Here is a 20,806-nt window from a genome sequence, read left to right as displayed (position 1 = left end):
AAAGGCACTATGCCCACCCTTATAGTGTGTACAAGCCCATAAGTTATAGTACATAGTACACTTAGTACTTTTAATGTACTAAGTGCACTATGTGTACTAGTGCAATATACATGTGTGATAGGGGAGTCACACACTCATTCCCATGAGTTGACTTATCCCCACAACTCTCTCTCTCTCTCTCTCCCTTGTTCTCTCTGTGTATGTCTCCCACACATGAATTACTCTAACCCTAATTCTCCCACACAACTGGTATCAGAGCCCTGGTTTAGGGTTTTTTGTTCTCGAGTGCTGAATCACTAGCTCGTAGGGGTTTCTTCTTCTATTAGAGCCCAGGCTGCCTCGAACTGCAACTGAGGAAAGTCACTACGCAGAAGAAACTCAACAAAGCGAGGAACAACCCCTGCCGCAATGACTTCTTGAATTGGAGGACTGCGCTCAATGGACAAGAGCTTTCGGAACTAAGCTGGACTGGGCGGCAGTGGTGCTGGACAGCTGCTGGGGCGGCATGCCCTCCTTGCGTTTCTTAAGCAGACTCTCCTCGCGCTTGCTCTTGCGGATCTCCACCAAGTTGTCCTCTCGCTTGCGGCGGGCCTCATCTGCATTCACTGCGATCTTGTAGGCCTTCTTGCGCGCATCTGCGCTCGCGTTGGGCGGACAGGCTGGCGGGCGGACCTCATCGCGTGTGGGTTTCGCTCCTCGTCACCTTCTCCTAAGCGTAACAACGCTTACGTGTTCCTTGGTTACGCTACTTGAGTCGGCGGCAGCTGGTAGGCAGGCGAGCGAAGAAGAACGCCGTGCATTCAACAGGCTTTCAGCGCCGGAGGTCCACACGCAGAGGGCATCTTCAAAAGCTGCTGCTGGTCCTCGTGCGTGCAGTAGCGTTTTGTGGAAGGTGCAAGTTCTACCACTTGTCCACCTTGTGCCTGCGACTCCCATTTTTGCAGAGAAGCACCAAATTCATCACCCATTTTTTTTTCTGCAACAAAAAATCAGAAATTACAAGGTATTCTGCTTCAATTTTTTTTTTTGGGGATTTGCAATTGAGCAAGTACAGTCATCAATTGAGCAGATACAGGTGCCCAATTGCTCAATTTTAAGCAAAATTGGCAAAATTGGGTGACATTGGTCACAATCAGGATCAATTTGCAGGAAATTGGATGTCAAAATTTGGGGCTTTTGATGTAATTGTGCAATTAAGCAGTCATACATGCTGTATGATGTGAGAAATCGCACATTCGGGCAAAATTGCAGCGAATTGCAGTGCAAATCAAGGGGCTTTTGTGCCGATTTGGTTGATTTGCATGCAGGCACTCGCAGTTGATGCTTTGGGCAACGTGTTGATGCCCGACAAGCACTCAATGTGCCTGTAAATCAAGGGGCTTTCATGTATTGGATGTATATGTGGCCAGGGGGAAGCATCGTGAAGACTCTGGATGCCTTCATGTGCGTCAATGTACCATGTATGATCAGCAATTGATCTTAAATCAAGGGGCTTTTCAAGATTTTATGCTTGTTAAGCTTGGCAAAGTAGCAGGCAAGACTTTTATGCCTTGAATCCTCAGAAATCAGCTTGCAGTCAAGGGGCTTTTGCCCAATTTCTGTTCGGGACTGTTGTATGCAGTGTTTGGGACTGTAAAAGTCTGATTTTCACTCATTTGGACAGCCAGGAGAGCATTTATTGCTACTGTACCCGCTGGTACAGATTTGGTACAGCTTTGTACAAGTTTTGCCATGGCTGCACATTGATTTGAGTGGGGAAAACGTTCATTTACAGCTGCTGTACTTGCCGGTATAGGTTTGGTACATCATTGGTGAGCACTTAGTACTGCTGTACAGTACTTTGGAAGGGGAACAGAGCACATTTAAGGTGCTGTCCTAAATCTGCAGCAACCAGATTTTGGTGATTTCATCACATAAAGTGGGAGAAAAGTTGCATTTGTGCTTCCGCAGTGGGAGATAAAGCTTGGGAGAACAACTGTGAGCACTTTGTGTGCTTTTGGTGCAGTGTTTGCACATTTTGCAGGGAGTCAGGCATTGACAGGTTGCATATTGCTATGGCAACCACAGGTGAGAGCTGTTCATTGCTTCACATCAAGAAGCTTGAAGGCTCACATAACTATGATATTTGGCAAACCCAGTGCTATAATGTGTTGCTCCAGAAAAAGCAGCACAAGCCCATCAAAGAAAGGGGTGTAAAGCCCGCTTCTCTTACTGCTGAAGAGTGGGAAGATATGGATGAGCTGGCAAGATCTACTATCATGTTATCTGTGTCAGACTCTTTACTTTTCAGCATTCGTGAAGAGAAGACAGCTTGGGGAATGTGGCAAAGATTGCTTGTATGCCCAGCAAAGTGCCTCAAGCAAAGTGTATCGGTTGAAGAAACTCATAGGTCTTCAGATGAAGGAAGGGGCGTCTATGACAGCCCATCTAAATGAGTTTAATGGTATTGTCAGCCAGGTCATTAATCAAAAGTTGGCAATGGACGATGAGTTCAAAGCCACTTTTCTGTTATACACTTTGCCAGAGAGTTGGGACACATTCAGGACAGCCACTAGCAATTCGCATGCTATGCTGTCATATGCAGATGTTGAGGGTGCTCTTCTTCAAGAAGAGATGAACAGGAAAAACAACTCTGTTGGAAAGTCAAATGCAATGAATGCACGTGGGAGATCCCAACAAAGGGGAAAAAGCCAAGAAAGGGGAAGGAGCAAGTCTCGCTCCAAAAAGGATTTGGAATGCCATTATTGTGGCAAGAAGGGACACATTAAAAAGCAATGCTACAAATGGAAAAATGATCAAAAGGAAAAGGGAAAAGGCAAAGACAAAGAGAAAGATGAAGCCAAAGATGTAAAGCCAAAGGGCAAAAGTGGAGTCAAGATTGAAGAAATCAATGTGTCACATGCAGGTGACAGTGAGGATGAGGTCCTATTTACGTCTTCACTTGATGTCCATTCACTTCTTACAGGTGGTCATGGTATGCACTCATGGATCATTGATTCAGGTGCCTCCTTTCATGTCACAGGTTGCAGAGACTTGTTTGTCAGGTATACTGCTGGCAATGAAGGAGTGGTTTATTTGGGTGATAACCATGCATGCAAGATTCTTGGCAGAGGTGATGTGAGGCTTGTGTTTTCAGATGGCTCACAGCTTATGCTCCATGATGTCAGGCATGTGCCTGAGATCAAGAAGAATCTGCTTTCTACTGGATAGCTTGATGATGCTGATTATGTTACCACATTTGGTCGTGGAAAGTGGAAAATTAGTAAGGGCTCACTGGTTGTTGCCAGAGGCTCTAAGGTGGACATTCTTTACTTTATGCATGCAGGTGTTTGTCACCATGCTAATGTAAATGCAACCGAGCTGCCGGAAATCTCTATGTGGCATAGCCGGTTGGGACACATGAGTGTCAAAGGAATGGAGCAATTGTCTCGTTTGGGTTACTTGCCTTCTCTAAAGTTTTCAAGTTTTCAGTTTTGTGAGCATTGTATATATGGTAGGCAACTACAGTGCCCCCACAAGAAAGCTCTTGGACAGAAAGATGCTCAGTTAGAGCTTGTGCATATAGATGTATGTGAGATGCCTCAGCTTTCTTTGGGAGGGGCAAAATACTTTGTGTCTTTTATTGATGATGCCACACGCAAGGTGTGGGTCTATCCTCTTCGTTTGAAGAGTGATACTTTCTCAGTGTTTCAGAAGTTTGTTGCTCATGTTGAGAATCAAACTGGTAAAACACTGAAGGCTTTGCGTTCCGACAATGAGGGAGAGTATATGTCCAAACAATTTCAAGACTTTTGTGATGCTAAAGGCATCAAGAGGGAGCTCTCTACTCCTTATGATCCTCCACAAAACGGGACAGCAGAGAGAATGAACAGGACCATACAGGAGAAGGTCCGTTCTATGTTGTCACATGCTGCATTACCTCATGGTTTTTGGGCTGAAGCTGTTATGACAGCCGTTCATCTTATCAACAGGTCACCTAACACGAGGCTTGGTGGGAAAGTGCCAGAGGAAGTATGGACAAGGAAGCCTCCGTCATACAAGCACTTGAGAGTGTTTGGTTGCGTTGCGTACGTGCACATACGCAGGGAAAAGCGCACCAAACTTGATCCTAAGTCTCACAAATGCATATTCCTAGGATATGGTGACAGAGGTGAAATGGGGTATAGACTTTGGGATCCCGTGAATAGAAAGATTATACGCAGCAATGATGTCATTTTTGATGAAACATGCATGTATAAGGAGCCTGCAAGGCAACAGGAGCCTAGCAGAGTCATCTTTGATGATGATGGACATCATGGACAACAACCAAGGGCTGTAAATCAGCCATTACAGCAGGAAAACCAGCCCTTAAATGGTGCTGAAAATGGTCCAAATGGACAGCCAGACATGGCAGAAGATATCCCTATGGATATACCACAGTTAGAGGAGATACCGGGCATGATTTTTCAGCCTTATGGCATGGAACAGGAGCCACCAATGGGTGATATGCAGGCTGAACAGCAACCTGCAAATGATGGTCATTGGGTACGGAGGTCCACTAGACCCTCCAGAGCCCCTGACAGGTTTGTTCCAGGGGTTGACTACTTGATGCTTACTGACTGTGGGGAGCCCTCATGTTACAAGGAGGCTTTACAGAGGGCAGACAAGGCTCTTTGGGAGCGTGCCATGAAGTCAGAGATGGATTCTCTGCATAAAAATGGAACATGGAAGTTGGTGCATTTGCCTGCAGGCAAGAAGGTTTTGCTATGCAAGTGGGTTTACAGGCTCAAAGTTGCACCTGATGCAAAGCCAAGATACAAAGCCAGGTTAGTGGCTAAGGGCTTTAAGCAGGAATATGGTGTGGACTTTGAGGAGATCTTCTCTCCAGTGGTCAAAATGACCACACTTCGAGCTGTGTTAGCTTTGGTTGCACATGATGATCTGGACTTGATTCAGATGGATGTGAAGACTGCTTTTCTTCACGGTGATCTCCATGAGGAGATATATATGCAACAGCCAGAGGGTTATGCAGTGAGTGGAAAGGAGAAGCTTGTATGCAAGCTGAAAAAGAGTCTTTATGGGCTCAAACAGGCACCAAGAGAATGGTATCATAAATTTGATACATTCATGAAATCCCAGAAATTCAGGAGAAGTGACATAGATCACTGCTTATACACCAAGAAAGCTTTGGATGGCAGTCTATTGATCCTCATCTTGTATGTTGATGATATGTTGATTGCCGGGAAATCTCGTAAAGAGATGGATGCCTTGAAGAAGAGGCTGCATGAAACCTTTGATATGAAGGATTTGGGTGATGCAAATCACATTTTGGGTATGCGGATACTTCGGGACAAAAATCAGCATGTGTTGTATTTGTCTCAGAAGGAATACATTGGCAAAGTCTTGCAGAGGTTCAATATGGATGGGGGGAAGAAGACTAGTACTCCTTTGCCTCCATATGTGAAACTCAGTGCTATGGACAGCCCACAGTCAGATAGTGGCAGGGCTGATATGGCCAAGATTCCGTATGCTTCAGCTTGTGGCAGTCTCATGTATGCCATGGTTGCTACTAGGCCGGACATTGCATTTGCAGTGGGAGTGGTTTCTAGATACATGGCCAACCCTGGCAAGAAGCATTGGGAAGCAGTGAAAGGTGTCATGAGATACCTGAAGGGCACACACGATATGTGCATTTGTTTTGGCAAACAGGATGCATTAGTGCATGGTTACACGGATTCGGATTATGCCGGTCATCCAGATAACCGGAAGTCTACTACCGGTTATGTGTTTACATTCACAGGAGGTGCTGTGTCATGGATATCCAGGATGCAGAAGTGCACTGCCTTATCTACTACAGAGGCCGAGTATATTGCAGCCACAGAGGCTTGCAAGGAGGCATTATGGCTATCTCGGTTAGTGGTTGATTTGGGATATACAGGGGATGTTCCATTGTTGCATTGTGACAGTCAGAGTGCCATCCAGTTGGCAAAGAACCCTGTCTTTCATGCAAAGACGAAGCATGTGGATGTGAAGTATCACTTCATCAGAGAGGTGATAGAGAACAAGCAAATTCAGCTTGTTAAGATTCATACGGATGACAACCCGGCTGATCTGTTGACAAAGAGTTTGCCTCCGGAGCGGTTTGCTCATTGCAGACACTTGATGGGCATTGGATGAGGCCAGTTTCAGCCTTGATATGGCCTTGTATATTATCATGTACATGCTGATTTTTTCTTTTCCTTCATTTAAGGGCACTTTGCCTTTAAGTGGGAGGTTGTTGGGGTAAAGGCACTATGCCCACCCTTATAGTGTGTACAAGCCCATAAGTTATAGTACATAGTACACTTAGTACTTTTAATGTACTAAGTGCACTATGTGTACTAGTGCAATATACATGTGTGATAGGGGAGTCACACACTCATTCCCATGAGTTGACTTATCCCCACAACTCTCTCTCTCTCTCTCTCTCTCTCTCTCTCTCTCTCTCTCTCTCCCTTGTTCTCTCTGTGTATGTCTCCCACACATGAATTACTCTAACCCTAATTCTCCCACACAGGGGGGACGACAGACACAGATTACTACATTTTTTCAGAGATCCATCCCACTCCCAGCCCCTAGGGAATTGCTCTCCAGAGAGCAGAGACACTCAGAGCCCGCAAGAGACAGAGGACACTTGGCTTTTGGACACCACACCTATACCAGAGAGAGATGACAGAGATCAAAGCAGGGTTTCACAGGGAGGGTGCGGAGCGACTAGCTTGCTTCAGAGCACACCCAAGCATGTTCTTCAGGGAGCTGTGGACACCCCCTTCATTGATGTATACCATTTTATACCCCCAGTATGGTACAGGATGGAGCTAACTAGGTTGCATATCATGATTGTATACTCCATGCATATAGCTTTGCATTCTCCTAGTAGTAGAGCTCCATCCCCTCCCCCACTCATTGTACTTATTGCACACCCAGATTCAGCTTTTTAGTTCAGTAGTTTTTCATTTTGTTGAGATGACAGAGGATACCCCATACAGGTACACCGATTTGTCTCAAAGGCCGAGTTTGGTCTTTTGGAAGACGTTAATAAAATCTCTCTCTCTCTCTCTCTCTCTCTCTCTCTCTCTATTCATGCGTTAGCCATAGCCATAGCCATGTTTCTCTATGATCCATCATAGTCTCCACTTCATTGTTTTCTTCAATAGGAGACCTTGCGGGAGTGGAAGCTGCACCATAGGCGCTGCCGGAAATCTTGGAGGAAGGCGACTAGGATTCCCTGAACTTGCCAATGAGGGGGAGGCTGTTGGGTAACAGCCCTTGTGTGAAAGAGAAAAAGAAGCTATGGGGACTTGAAGATGACAGCCATGGCTATGGAGTGTAAGCCAACAATGATAGAGAGAGAGGAAGGGAGAAAGCTAGAGAGAGTGTGAGAAGTACATGACTCAAATGATGTGATAGTTGCTGATTTTTCAAAGAAGAACATGCACCTTTATAGGTTACAAAGGTTGCCCCAATGACATCATTGCTTATGTCAGGCACACACAAATATCTAGATATTATTTGATATTCCTCTAAGAGGTGGTTCACACACAAACACTACCTCACTCATAAGTATGGGTTCACACATAGACATACACTTACACACTATGTTGACCAAGTGTACACACAACATGGCTTAGCAGCCATTTACACACACTCTTAGATCAAGTACACACCGACCATAACAACCACAAAGATAAAGAGGACATGAGCAAATGTTTGATGAAGATGGCGTAGCAAAGGCTCACGTGGAGGCAAAACAGAGTGCTTAGCACACAACAACACTTAAGAGGTAGACGCGAGGAGAAGATAACGGGCTGAACATGCAGCTTGGGCAGGTGCAGCAGCCTGGGACACAAAGGGTAAACTTTAAAGGCAGTCACGAAAGGAGCAGATGCCAGCACGTGATGTCGAGCAGATTGTCGGAGTTGGCTACTGCAAAGAGAGATGGCACGTGGAGGCTCACGAACATTGCTGAAAGACTAACAGCGTGGAGCTCACGAGTAGGAGTAGTTGCAGCAGAAGGCGTAGGAGACCATGTACATAGGAATCGAAGGAGCCATGGACATGTAGCGGTAGAACTTGGGTGCTCTGATACCACTGTTGGGAAACAGTCCCTTGTGTGAAAGAGGGAAGAAGCTATGGGGGCTTGAAGATGACAGCCATGGCTATAGAGTGTAAGCCGACAGTGATAGAGAGAGAAAGAGAGAGAGCTAGAGAGAGAGTGAGGCGTACTATGACTCAAATGATGTGATAGTTGCTGATTTTTTCAATGAAGTACATGCACCTTTATAGGTTACAAAGGTTGCCCCAATGATATCAATGCTTATGTCAAGCGCACACAAATATCTAGATATTATTTGATACCCCTCTAAGTGGTGGTTCACACCACATACGCTTACTATGTTGACCGAGTACACACAACACGGCTATGTAGCCATTCACACACACTCTTAGATCAAGTACACACCGACCATAACAACCACCGAGATAAGGCCTTGTTTCCAACACCATCGTCTGTTGCATCAAGGACCCTGCGTCCCAATCGGGCCCAATATTCGAAGAGGGTGTTGGGGGAATCGTCGAAGAGGCCGTGGGTCGTGCCAGCTCCATTGGCCGGGGTCCCACTCAATATGTATGTACCAGGGTTTGTTCTTGCAAGCGCTTGGATGCAGATGCCCATGATCCAAAGGGGGAGGATCCATGTGCCGCTTCCGCAAACTTCCTCCTATAAATCACCATTTAGAAAGGTTGATTTAACATCCATCTGGAACACAGGCCATCCGAAACGAGCAGCCAGAGCCAAAATAGTGAAAATGGAAGTAAACCTAGCTGTAAGGGCAAATGTCTCATCAAAGTCCTCGCCGGCCTTCTGATGAGCATATCCACAAACAACAAGACGGACCTTGTACTTATCCAAAGTACCATCTGCATGAAAATTAACTTTGAAAATCCACTTGACACCAATGACCCGTCAATGTAATGGCCGTGGTACTAAATCCCATGTATGATTCCTAACAATAGAGCACATCTCGGTTTTCATAGCCTGTTGCCACTGTGGTTGAGCAAGGGCCTCCTATGGAAATATGTATCCATATGTCCATAGATCCTAGCCAACATGGCCTCCAAAACCGGCTCGCTGAAGCCTTGCCCCCCCCCCCCCCCCCCCCCCCCCCCCCGGCAGCTCGAGCTACCTTCGCCACTCCCCGCCTGCTCGCACCCCCCCTCCCCGCCTTCGAGCCTTCGCCTCTCCCCGCCTACTCGCACTCCCCCCCTCCGCGCCCCTGTGCTCTTCGCGCCCCCCGCCCCCCCCTTTCGCGCCCATTGCCACTGCTCGCCTGCCCCCGTCTCCTTCGTGCCCCCCGCTCCCCCTTCCTCCGCGTCCCGACTCCCGCCCCTTGCCTACCCCCGCCCCCTTTTGCGCTTTTTCCCGCCCCCCCTTTTTTTCGCTCCCCGCTGCCCTCGTTTTCCCGCCTCTGTCTCCCGCCCCCCCCCCCTCTTCTGTCTTCCGCCCTCCTCTGTCTTCCGCCCCTCCCCCTCTGTTTTTCGCCCTTCCCACTTTGCCTTCCGTCCTTCCCCCTCTTCCCTTCCCCGTTCCGCTTTTTCGTGCAGCTTGGTTCTTGCAGGACCCTCCGTCTTCGCTTCGCCCTCGACTCAGCTTCAGACTCTGATGGAGGCTCCTCCCGCCCCACCTCAGAGGGACTCTTCTGCAGCCCCCTCGCCCGCCCCTGAGGATACCCCCATCAGGCTTTCTCTTTCGCCAGAAGAGGAAGCGAGCCTCGCCGCAGAGGTGGAACGCCTCCAGGCACATTCCACCATCTACCGTATAGTTGGCACTCGCCCCAGCAGAGGGGAGATCCAGGATCTTCTCCAGGCCCGCCTTCTTGCAGATGTGGGTAAGATCCTGGACGTTCAGTTACTGGGCCGCGGACACTATCAGATTGAGTTCGAGACAGTCCAGAGAGCGTGGCCCAGGTCCTAGCCATGAGTCCCTTGACATCAGGGGCGCTCAGGCCTTCTTCAAACATTGGCAGCATGGTTTTGACCCAGCAGCGGCCGAGCAAGGAGAGCACCTATTCCATGTCATAGTTTGCTTTCCTGGACTTCGCCGCGAGTACCTTCCGCTCCTTTCTAGGATAGGATCACTGGTGGGCTCGGTGCTTGAGACTGGCCCCACAGCAGCTTCAGTGGTGGCTAGAGCAACTGGCCTTCCTTCGGTCAGAGTTTTGGTTCCTGACATCTCCTCCCTTTCGAAGGTCATTCAGTTACCTAGGATAGAGGGGCTCCGGGACACCTGCTCAGCCCCCAGAGACCTCTGATTGGCAGCCTGGACAGGGGCGCCGTAGAGGGAGATAGCCACAACAGCATGCCCAGAGACCGACTCAGCAGCAGACACAGCCTTAGCATTATTGGGTTCCAGTGAGGAACAGCTTTGCTCCCCTCCAGGAGGAGACCCCAGCGTAGACTGAGGACCAGGAGATGCCAGCAACCCCCCCTTCTCCTCCACCCCCCCCTCCCACCTCGCCTCCTCTCGTTCCAGCTCCAGCTTTTTCATCGTCTCCTTCCCCACCCCCTTCTCCCCCTCCGCTCGCCTCAGCTCCCCAAGAGGCACTGGCAATACCCCGGCGCTCACCTGCAGTTCGGCGGGCACTGAGCACCTACCTTGCTCGTGCACCGTAGAGGAGACCTACCATGCCGATCCGTGCTTCACGGATATCCTCTATCCGCAGTCGGCTAAGTAGTCTCGACACTAGCCAGCGCTCGGAGGCTTTCGACTACTCCTTTACACGCCTTTTTGGAGCGGAGGGCCCCCATGAGCCAGCACCCATCACAGTTCATGTGGTGATACCTCTGGCCCGAGGGGAGGAGGCACTTGATTCAACGGTGGCCTTCTCCTTCCCTCTTTGCGGCACTAGCGACCGGGAGTGGACTCTGGATCTCGCTCTTAGTATTTTGCAGACACAGGTAGTTGAGTTTTCTCACCACGTGAGCGATTTGGAGATGACAGACGTGATAGGCCGACTCTGGAAGTTGGCACATTTCTTTGATACCGGGAGTGCGGATGCCTCCGGGAATCGACACTTGGTGGTTCGCATAGTGGCACACCTAGCGTGAGACCCTGGCTATGTATGCATACATGAGGATTCTCTCTTCGAGCGGGAGGCAGTCGCTATGGGACAGCCACTGGCGCCTGGTCCGAGACTCCTGCTGCACACTGGGTGGGCAGATTCGTAGCCGCTCGGATGGGGATTACTCTCCATCCAAGCCGCTTGTTGCGAAGGCCCGTCGTATGGCTGAGACAGCCTCCACCTCAGCAGGTCATCCATGAGGATCATCTCATGGAATGTACAGGGCCTTGGCGGCGCACACTATGTACGTTATCGTGGTTGTTTGAGGCAGGAGCTTCAGAGATGCCTGGTTGGGGGCAGTATTGATATTCTGATGATGCACGAGCACCATTTGAGTGAGAGCAGGATTCGGAGATATGGTTCGGTGATGCCTGGTAGATGGGACACATTTTGGTCTACAGGTTTTGGCCCCTTGGGTGGGCAGGGAGGAGTATGTAGGGTCATTGATATAACTAATGAAAGGATCTTTTCTCGGGGGAAAAAAAAAACATGGCCTCCAAAAGGAAACACTTGAGCCTATGACCTGTCCCACAAATCAGGGATCAGAGAGATACAATGGAAATGATCTTGCGTATTTACAGGCTCATGAAATTACCCCTACAACCAGTTGGCCAGCTGTCGACCAACACAGGACAAGCATAAATACATATTAAATGCCAAATTGCCAGTAAATGTCCTCCTCCTTTTTGACTGCCTTGGTTAAAACCCCTAGCATACATCCTAGTTGGACAATGCATGAAAAGGCTCCTAATCATAGCTAAAACTGGAGATTAATCATGCCCACGTGTGGTGCATGTGACGGGACCCTGTCCTGGAGAAAGAAGCCATCCAAGCGCCATCCAAGGGGTCGTCAAGGGGGAGAAGCCAATCAGGGGGGATGGCTGAGTCGATGTCAAGGCACATGGTGGAGGCACTGTGCAAACCTAGGAGGTGCTCCTGCTGGGTCTGCTCAGGAAGACAATGAAAGTGCCTCCAAGTCCCTAGAGTCTGGGCGAGGACAAAGCAAAGTCTACCACAAGAGTAATGATCGGGCCAATCAGATGGCCGATTGGAAGGCAAAAGAGAGGATTCAAGGCAATGGGTTTTCACTCGCTGTGCAGAGGAGCCTGGATCAGAGCTATGCGGAGGGCCCACCAAGTGCGGAAGAGGCTGGGGGAAAATCTATGAGCAAAGGAAGTATTGAGCTCTCTCAAGGGAGCCGTGGAGGAGAATCATCGCATATGCGAGCCGAGATGAAATGCCGATCAAGAGAATCCTTCAACAGCTCTGCCCAGGGCTAGAGACCGTGGACTCTCAACTTGCCCAGAAGGCTCTCCTCTGGGCTGCAAGGTCTATGAGGTCAAGGCCGCCCTGCTCCTGTAAGCTGAACAAGTACCACTAGGTGACCTAGGCCCTTGCGACCTGTTGTCTCCTCCCGACCAAAGAAAGTTTTGGATCAGCCACTGCTGTACCTGGCCGATGCAGGAATGATGAAAGACCTAACAGGAGGTGATGTAACTGTCCTTGGGGAAATCCCGTATATTGCTACTTATGGAAAAACAAGCACAAACAAAATACTAGGTAAAAGCTTTGCAGGGGAAATTGAGCTAAAAACAACCTGGGGTATGCTGTTGAAATCACCAGCCACAACAACAGGAATTCCTCCCCGCTCTTGAGACAAAGAATAAGCCTTCTCCAACAGATGCCGGACCTGTCACAGCCAAAAGTCACATGCAGGCAAACAAAAGAATGTAAAGAACATACGTGAATTACTTATAGATCAAATAAACCAAATACATCTCACTGACCAGGGCATTACAACTCTGAAACAACAAGAACTTTACCTACCTCTTGGTATTCTTCCACAACAACTTTACATCAAAGCAGGGGATCCACAGGCACCTGCACCTTGAGGACGGCCACCCTACAACAACCTGGAGCACAGCCCATTGGCACAAAGTGGGTGTATAAATTGAAAGCAAGGGTGCCATTGGCACAAAGTGGGTGTATTTGATGTTGCCACCTCTCAACAAGCTGTGGGATTCCTTAGTGTCACAATTGAGCAGATTTATACACTGCTGTGACACTAGGCAATAACAAGCGGTGAAGCGTGTCTTTCATTATCTTAAAGGCACTCAGGACTTTGCATTGTTTTATGGCAATGCGTCTTCTTTATGCTTTACCACCTACACTGATAGTGACTGGGCAAGATGTTATGACACTAGGGTGTCAACCAGGGGTAACTGTTTCCTTCTTGGAAGTTCATGCATTTCATGGCTCAGCAAGAAGCAGTCGATAGTGGCCACTTCTAGTTGTGAGGCTGAGTACAGGGTAACATTCACAGCTACTGTGGAGTGTGTTAGCAGATCTTGGTATTAGAGAGTCGTCTTCTACCACCATTTTCACTGATAGCTAGAGTGCATCAGCAGTGGCGTGGAATCTAGTTTTTCATTCGTGGACAAAGCACATTGAGGTGCATTATCATTATGTCAAGGAGAGGCTCTATGCAAGAGAGAGAGTCTTGACTTACGTGCTACATAGGCCAATGTGGTAGATGGGTTACAAAGTCTTTTTTGAGACAGAAGTTTGAAGCTTTCCGCAAAGCTTTAAACTTATTACCTCTACCAGGGTTGTCTGCTATACCCTGTACACATTCACACCTTTCACTTTGGGGGGCTCTGTCGAAGTCCTGGTGTGAACACCTCTACCCACGGGCACTTTTACTTGGGCTGGACAAAGGTTTTTCCCCATGGGAACACACCCTTGTGTGTTGGGGCTTGAGCCTTAGAGTTTTTAGTACTTTCTACTTTGTACTTTCATTATTACCAAGTATATTTTCGAGCACGTCTTACTCTTATGTTTTTCTCTAAGGTCGACTGTGTGTGTCTCTATGTGTGTTCTCTTGCAGAGCTCCTTCACATTAGCCAACAAAGATCGCTCTTTTTGTGGCTGCTGGCACATAGGAGTTCGGCGGTTGGCACGTGGCTGGCCTGGCTGGCCATTGGAGGTAGACCAATAGCATGTTTGAGATGTGGCCGTCCCCAGGACTCTCAGCGACATTGTCTTTGGGATTGCCCGAAGGCTTAGCAGGTTTGGCAACGGATTCTCCGCATCTTCACTATGGACAGGGCCTCTTCCCGTACTATTACATGGGGCACTGTCGCTTGGGCCACTAAGGCTGAGGTTGTCATGGCTTATGAGGAGAAAGGTGTGGGGCTAGCCCTTCAGGTCTCTCACCTTCGCATCTATATATATATATATATAAAATGAATAGATAAATAGATAGATAAACAAACAAATAAATAAATATGTGAGCCCTCTTGTGCACAAGGGCATGAACATTAGAGATCTTCGTTGACTTCACTCTCGCCATCTACATCACCTCGGTGCCCTCTTGCACCTTGCTGTACTGCTATGCAGACACACGCGGACCTATATGGGCAAGTAGGACCAGCACATATGCACTGAACGGATATGTACGGATCTGTATGGACTGCACAGACAGATTTGTACCAGTGTTCAGAATTTGACACTTGGTTGTTTGGCTTCAAATCGACTGTTTTCGAGCAATTTTTGGCTTTGTTGGCGAGTTTCAAGCTTTTTTCTACTCATTCGGGACCATGGACAGCTTATGGGACTGTTTCTGTTCGCGTGTTTGCTTTTGGGAAGTGATGTTATCATGGATATCATGAAGTTGCAGATTGTGAATTGTTTGATCTAAGAACCCATCTATGGATACTATTGTCCACACTATTAATCGGTCAACAACGGTGTGTGGGCCCTGGGGACTTATAATCCATGTTTTATGGATTCCATGGTCTACATGATCCCGTGGATATGTGGATATCTTTTTGGGACATTGTTATTGGATTCTGGATAACATGGTGCTAAACACCCCCAAAGCTTGTAACATATAAATACTCCTTGGTAATATGACAAATTCCAAGGAGGGGGCCAGTCCATTCCGGTTCTAGTGTGGTATCCAGTGTGTAGTTTTAAGTGGATAAACTGCGTGCTGTGTTTAATCCCGGTTAGTTACAGTAGGACCACTCGGTGCTACACCCTTGCTTTCAAGCAAGTCACATAACTCCCATGTAGCATTTTTTTCAATGAAGGCTCTGAACGTATGGCTATAACCCAATTATCATTCTCTAATGCATCAAAATGAGAAAGTGGCTTCTCATTACATGTGGTAGTAGCAAGGGTTGTGTCAACAAAATTAGATGCATGTCGAGAGGCAGCGCGTGTGAGTCACCACCTAGCATAAGTGTAGGCAGCTTGCTGTCATGCAAGGTCAATGAGACCAAGGGGGAATTCTCTGTGAGTCACGAATGGCTACATCCTCTTCAACCAATGCATCACCCATGGCATCCTGATCAAAGTGTGGCAGATTCGGAGCAATATGGAGAATGTTGGGCTGCTAATTTTCAGCAGCAACAAGGGGTTGATTTGGGGCCAAAGCAGGCATCTGGGGCATCGATTGATGGTTGTAGCCTACATGAAAGCATGGGTTGAGATGCATATTCATCAAAGGTGACATCTCTAGACACAATAATCTTCCTGGTGGAAGGTACACAAAGCCTGTGAAACCGGTCTATGGACACATAAAGCGGTAATTCATTCACAAATAACCTGGACTTACTCAGACACACAATCACAGAATCCTCGCTCCCTCGCTCAACAACACATTGGCCCCGAAGTCCGGCGCCCCTTGCGGTATTTCTTTATTGTTAAAAGGTTGGAAATTACAAAGCACAAGTGCAACAAAGCACTTTACTTGCATCAGCTGAGTTTTACAAATTCTGGGAGAAATTTGCCAACATAACTGCACTAAAACTGTTCCATAACATCTCAGAATGAGTCCCAACTGACAGGCTCACTTCCATAGGCATCAGGCTACCCAATGGAGTCCAAAACATCACAATTCAGCTTGCTGTAATTTTCTGCACAGACCTGTTTTCAGCCCAAAATAACCCTTGTACTGTCCTGGAGGACTTTAGCAAAGTCCTACTGCATTTTGGCATCAACCGGGCAACATAACAGCCCAAAAACAGCACCTAAACAGTGCTGAAACAGCATTGTATTGAAGAGGTTATTACCCTCTTCCGTCCCTGCTTTGGTGTAGGAACTAACTACACCGGTTCCTGTTCAAGGAGGCAACTAGCCTTTGCATATAAGCATGAAATTCACACAACTGTACCTGATTTTATCTGATGAGAGCATTTCCATAGTCTGCAAGAGAGAGAGAGAGGCTGTGGGGAGCAAGCTCAACCCTCAATTCATGAGTTGTAGGGCAAGGGAGTGCACCACAAATGCTGATTTTCCTGCAACAAAACCACACGATGGCTGCAAATGAGTCTCCTTTTTCCAAATTCCCACGCTTCCCTCTTCTCTATGAGGAAAATGCACCAAAATTTGACACTTGGCACATTTTTAAGCCTTTTCCACATGCAATCTTCCACGCTAAAAATCTCCTAACTGGTTCACATTCTCGCAACAGTCCTTTGTCAGCTTTTGGTCCCCTTGACATTCCGCACAAACTGACGCGAACACTTTTCAATTCCGACACTGCCAAAAATAGCAGTTCCCTAGATTTTAGGGATGATGTCATCTGCATTCCTTCTGGTCTCCTGACCATCTTTGACCACTATGGTCACTTCAGAATTTGCTTAGAATTCAAGATACATTCACATTTCGGTGGCGGCCACTTACTAGTGTAAACCGGCCTATGCCCTCATTCAGTGGCCATGTCCTGGACACTGTCATTCATCTTTCAGTGCAGTTCTCAGGCTTAGCCAACCACTGGTCCAAAGTCCCACTGGCTGACCCATTCTGACATTGCAATGGCCCAAGCCCTTCCAAGAGATCCCGGGGGAAAACAACAGCAACCAAAGAGAAAGAAAAGAAAAATATATATTTATAAAGAAATGTAAATAAAGAAAACAACTGCAAAAAGTTTCACCTCCTGGTGACATACCCCCCTCTTGAAAGAAGCAAGCGACCTCGATTGCAAGTCCACATGCAAACGGATGACACAGGACGATCACAAGACTCCGCAGGTGATTAGTGTCATCGCATGTATCTCCTGCCAACGGATGACACAGGGCGATGATAGGGATTCCCCACTACCATTTGTGCCATCGCAGGTTCAAGCCTTTCAAATACATGTTTCCGGATGCAACACAGGGCGATAGCATATATCTTGTACTATTAGTGTCACAACATGTAAATCATTCATTTGAAGCGTAACAGATACAACTTCAAAGCACTGAAAGTTCATTCATTGATTAAGTCATTGACAACAAACGTCAAAACTGTACATTGTCAAACATATAATACAAATGTACAGGTCATTCAGAATTCAGCTTCAAAAAGCAGAAATAACTGGGACAGACTCTCCTTTCAACTTCACATCCAGAACATGAGTCTTGTCCCTATGTACAATTGTGATTTTCCTGTTGAAAGCATCCAACACTGCATGTTTCCTATGACACCATGGAATTCCCAATAGGACATCACATCCTTCCAAGGGCATGATAAGAAACTCCTCTGTGTCGACATAACTCTGTATATGCATGTGAAGTTTGCCAAGTATGGGAGTGACAGGAACTGAATGCCCAGGGCATGCCAAATCAGCCTGTCCAACTGGTCCCATCTCTTCAGCACGAATTCCTAACTTGGCTGCCAATGCTGGTGAAATAAAATTGGCTCGAGCACCAGGGTCAAAGAAAATCAGCACTGTAGCATCTCTGATTTTACCCCATGCTCTGCACAATTCTGTCGCATCATCACATGGCTGGTCACCAACCATGTCAGGTATCAATCCTGCACTCGGCATTGTCTTCTTCTTGGGTGGCCCTTGTTTATCCTCCGCATCTTTTGGTGGCTGTTGTGGACATTTTGCAGCCATATGCCCTTTCTGTTCACAGATGAAACATTTCCCAGCTTGCATCAATGCCTTTCTCTCTTCAAATGACTTGCCATACAGTGGCCTCTTCTATCCTTTGTCTTGAGGTTCCTTCTTCACTGTGCTCTTAAAGCCATGTGAACCTCCCTGTAGCAATGCATTAGCCATGTTTGTATTCTCAATGAGCTGAGTCATATTAGAAACATTGGTCTTAATGCAATAATCCCTGATTTCTTTGGGCAAACCACAGCAATACTTCTCTATTTGCTCTGACAATGGCACTGTCCTGTAGGAAGTTACTGGCAAGAGTGCATCCCAAAACTTCTTATTATACTCTTCCAAATTTACACAGTTGGCTGCATCAAGTTTGTGCCATGCTGTCATAACATCCACTTCAAAAGTATTTGTAAGCCAGGCAAAAGAGAACTGCTGCTTAAATTGAACCCATGTAGCAGGTGCTTGTCCTTGCATCAACAGTGAGGTCCACCACTGTAATGCATTACCTTTCAAGAAAGTAGCAGCCTTCCGCACCTTAGAAGACTCTGTAAAGTTACCCCCAGTGTATGCTGCATCAAACTGCTGAATGAAAGTCAGCGCTTTCAATTTGTCCTGCATCCCACTGAAAGTCTCAAACTTTACTGCTTGACCTCCTTCTTTGTAATCCTTTTGCACCTTTTCTGCATCAGTCCTTACTGCTCTTTGTCCACTAGGTTGAGAAAATTCAGCCACACTGACAGGTGCTGCGGGCCCCAAAGCTGGACTAAAATAAGTTTGAAATCCGGGCTGCACACCTATATTGGCATAAAGAGGGTTCACAGCTTCCATAGGCATCATTCCTGGTGACCCTCTTGACATCAGTCCTGGTAAAACTGTGGGCGGCCTAGCCATGGCCTGGAAAACAGACCCACCACCAAAATAGCCAAGCTGGAAAGCAACGAATGGAGGAATGGTCGGCATGACCCTTTGCACATTACTTTCCTGGCCATTAAATGCATGTACCTGTGCCTGTGTAACATGCTGCACTGGATCAGCTGCCACTGCTGGTGTTTGCTCTACATGCTGTGGCATCCTTGGCATTTGTTCCTGTGCCCTCTCAAGTACATGCTGAGATGATTCAGCCTGGGAATCCCCTGTCCTTGACTGCAAATACCTCTTCATCCTGGGATTCTTCACCAACTGTTCAAAGGTACCAACCATGCTCAGGAGCTGCACATGAAATAAATCCTCTTGTTCCTGTTCTTCCTCTAACAAGGCTGGCTGTACTACTGGCTCCATCCGAGCAGAGGCTGACACCTGGGCACCTGTCACCTCTATATGCTGTCTGCGAGTAGAAGAGGAACTCTCTTCGGCAGGGAGCTTGCCTTTCCTTTTGTCTGTCATACTGTCAACTGAAAGTTTGAGGGAACCTGTATCCAAAGAAAGAGACCGTACTCTTTCTCACCTGTAATCAGTTGTACCTCACTATGTATGTCTCCTGTTCACCCAATCCAATTCGTGTCCGGGCTCTTGCAGAAAAGAGGACCCTGTCCCGGCAACGGAACCATGAAACCGGTCTATGGACACATAAAGCGGTAATTCATTCACAAATAACCTGGACTTACTCAGACACACAATCACAGAATCCTCGCTCCCTCGCTCAACAACACATTGGCCCCGAAGTCCGGCGGCCCTTGCGGTATTTCTTTATTGTTAAAAGGTTGGAAATTACAAAGCACAAGTGCAACAAAGCACTTTACTTGCATCAGCTGAGTTTTACAAATTCTGGGAGAAATTTGCTAGCATAACTGCACTAAAACTGTTCCATAACATCTCAGAATGAGTCCCAACTGACAGGCTCACTTCCATAGGCATCAGGCTACCCAATGGAGTCCAAAACATCACAATTCAGCTTGCTGTAATTTTCTGCACAGACCTGTTTTCAGCTCTGTTTTCAGCCCAAAATAACCCTTGTACTGTCCTGGAGGACTTTAGCAAAGTCCTACTGCATTTTGGCATCAACCGGGCAACATAACAACCCAAAAACAGCACCTAAACAGTGCTGAAACAGCATTGTATTGAAGAGGTTATTACCCTCTTCCGTCCCTGCTTTGGTGTAGGAACTAACTACACCGGTTCCTGTTCAAGGAGGCAACTAGCCTTTGCATATAAGCATGAAATTCACACAACTGTACCTGATTTTATCTGATGAGAGCATTTCCATAGTCTGCAAGAGAGAGAGAGAGGCTATGGGGAGCAAGCTCAACCCTCAATTCATGAGTTGTAGGGCAAGGGAGTGCACCACAAATGCTGATTTTCTTGCAACAAAACCACACGATGGCTGCAAATGAGTCTCCTTTTTCCAAATTCCCACGCTTCCCTCTTCTCTATGAGGAAAATGCACCAAAATTTGACACTTGGCACATTTTTAAGCCTTTTCCACATGCAATCTTCCAGGCTAAAAATCTCCTGACTGGTTCACATTCTCGCAACAGTCCTTTGTCAGCTTTTGGTCCCCTTGACATTCCGCACAAACTGACGCGAACACTTTTCAATTCCGACACTGCCAAAAATAGCAGTTCCCTAGATTTTAGGGATGATGTCATCTGCATTCCTTCTGGTCTCCTGACCATCTTTGACCACTATGGTCACTTCAGAATTTGCTTAGAATTCAAGATACATTCACATTTCGGTGGCGGCCACTTACTAGTGTAAACCGGCCTATGCCCTCATTCAGTGGCCATGTCCTGGACATTGTCATTCATCTTTCAGTGCAGTTCTCAGGCTTAGCCAACCACTGGTCCAA

At 47.3% G+C, this 20,806-nt stretch overlaps 1 protein-coding gene across 1 annotated transcript in view; it reads right to left on the bottom strand.

The window, feature by feature from the left end:
• LOC147609730 (carbon catabolite repressor protein 4 homolog 5-like) overlaps positions 1–20,806 on the bottom strand; it is a 54,829-nt gene that overhangs the window by 16,582 nt on the left and 17,441 nt on the right. Inside the window, exon 9 of the mRNA XM_086786703.1 lies at positions 12,736–12,828. Within this exon, the coding sequence (XP_086642829.1) occupies positions 12,736–12,828 (93 nt within the window). The remainder of the gene's footprint in view (positions 1–12,735; positions 12,829–20,806) is intronic.

The sequence above is a fragment of the Cibotium barometz genome, chromosome 50 (assembly GCF_041138505.1).
Source record: "Cibotium barometz isolate CiBa-2024 chromosome 50, ASM4113850v1, whole genome shotgun sequence".
NCBI classification, from domain to species: domain Eukaryota; kingdom Viridiplantae; phylum Streptophyta; class Polypodiopsida; order Cyatheales; family Cibotiaceae; genus Cibotium; species Cibotium barometz.
This window is presented reverse-complemented; position numbering and strand designations above follow the sequence as displayed.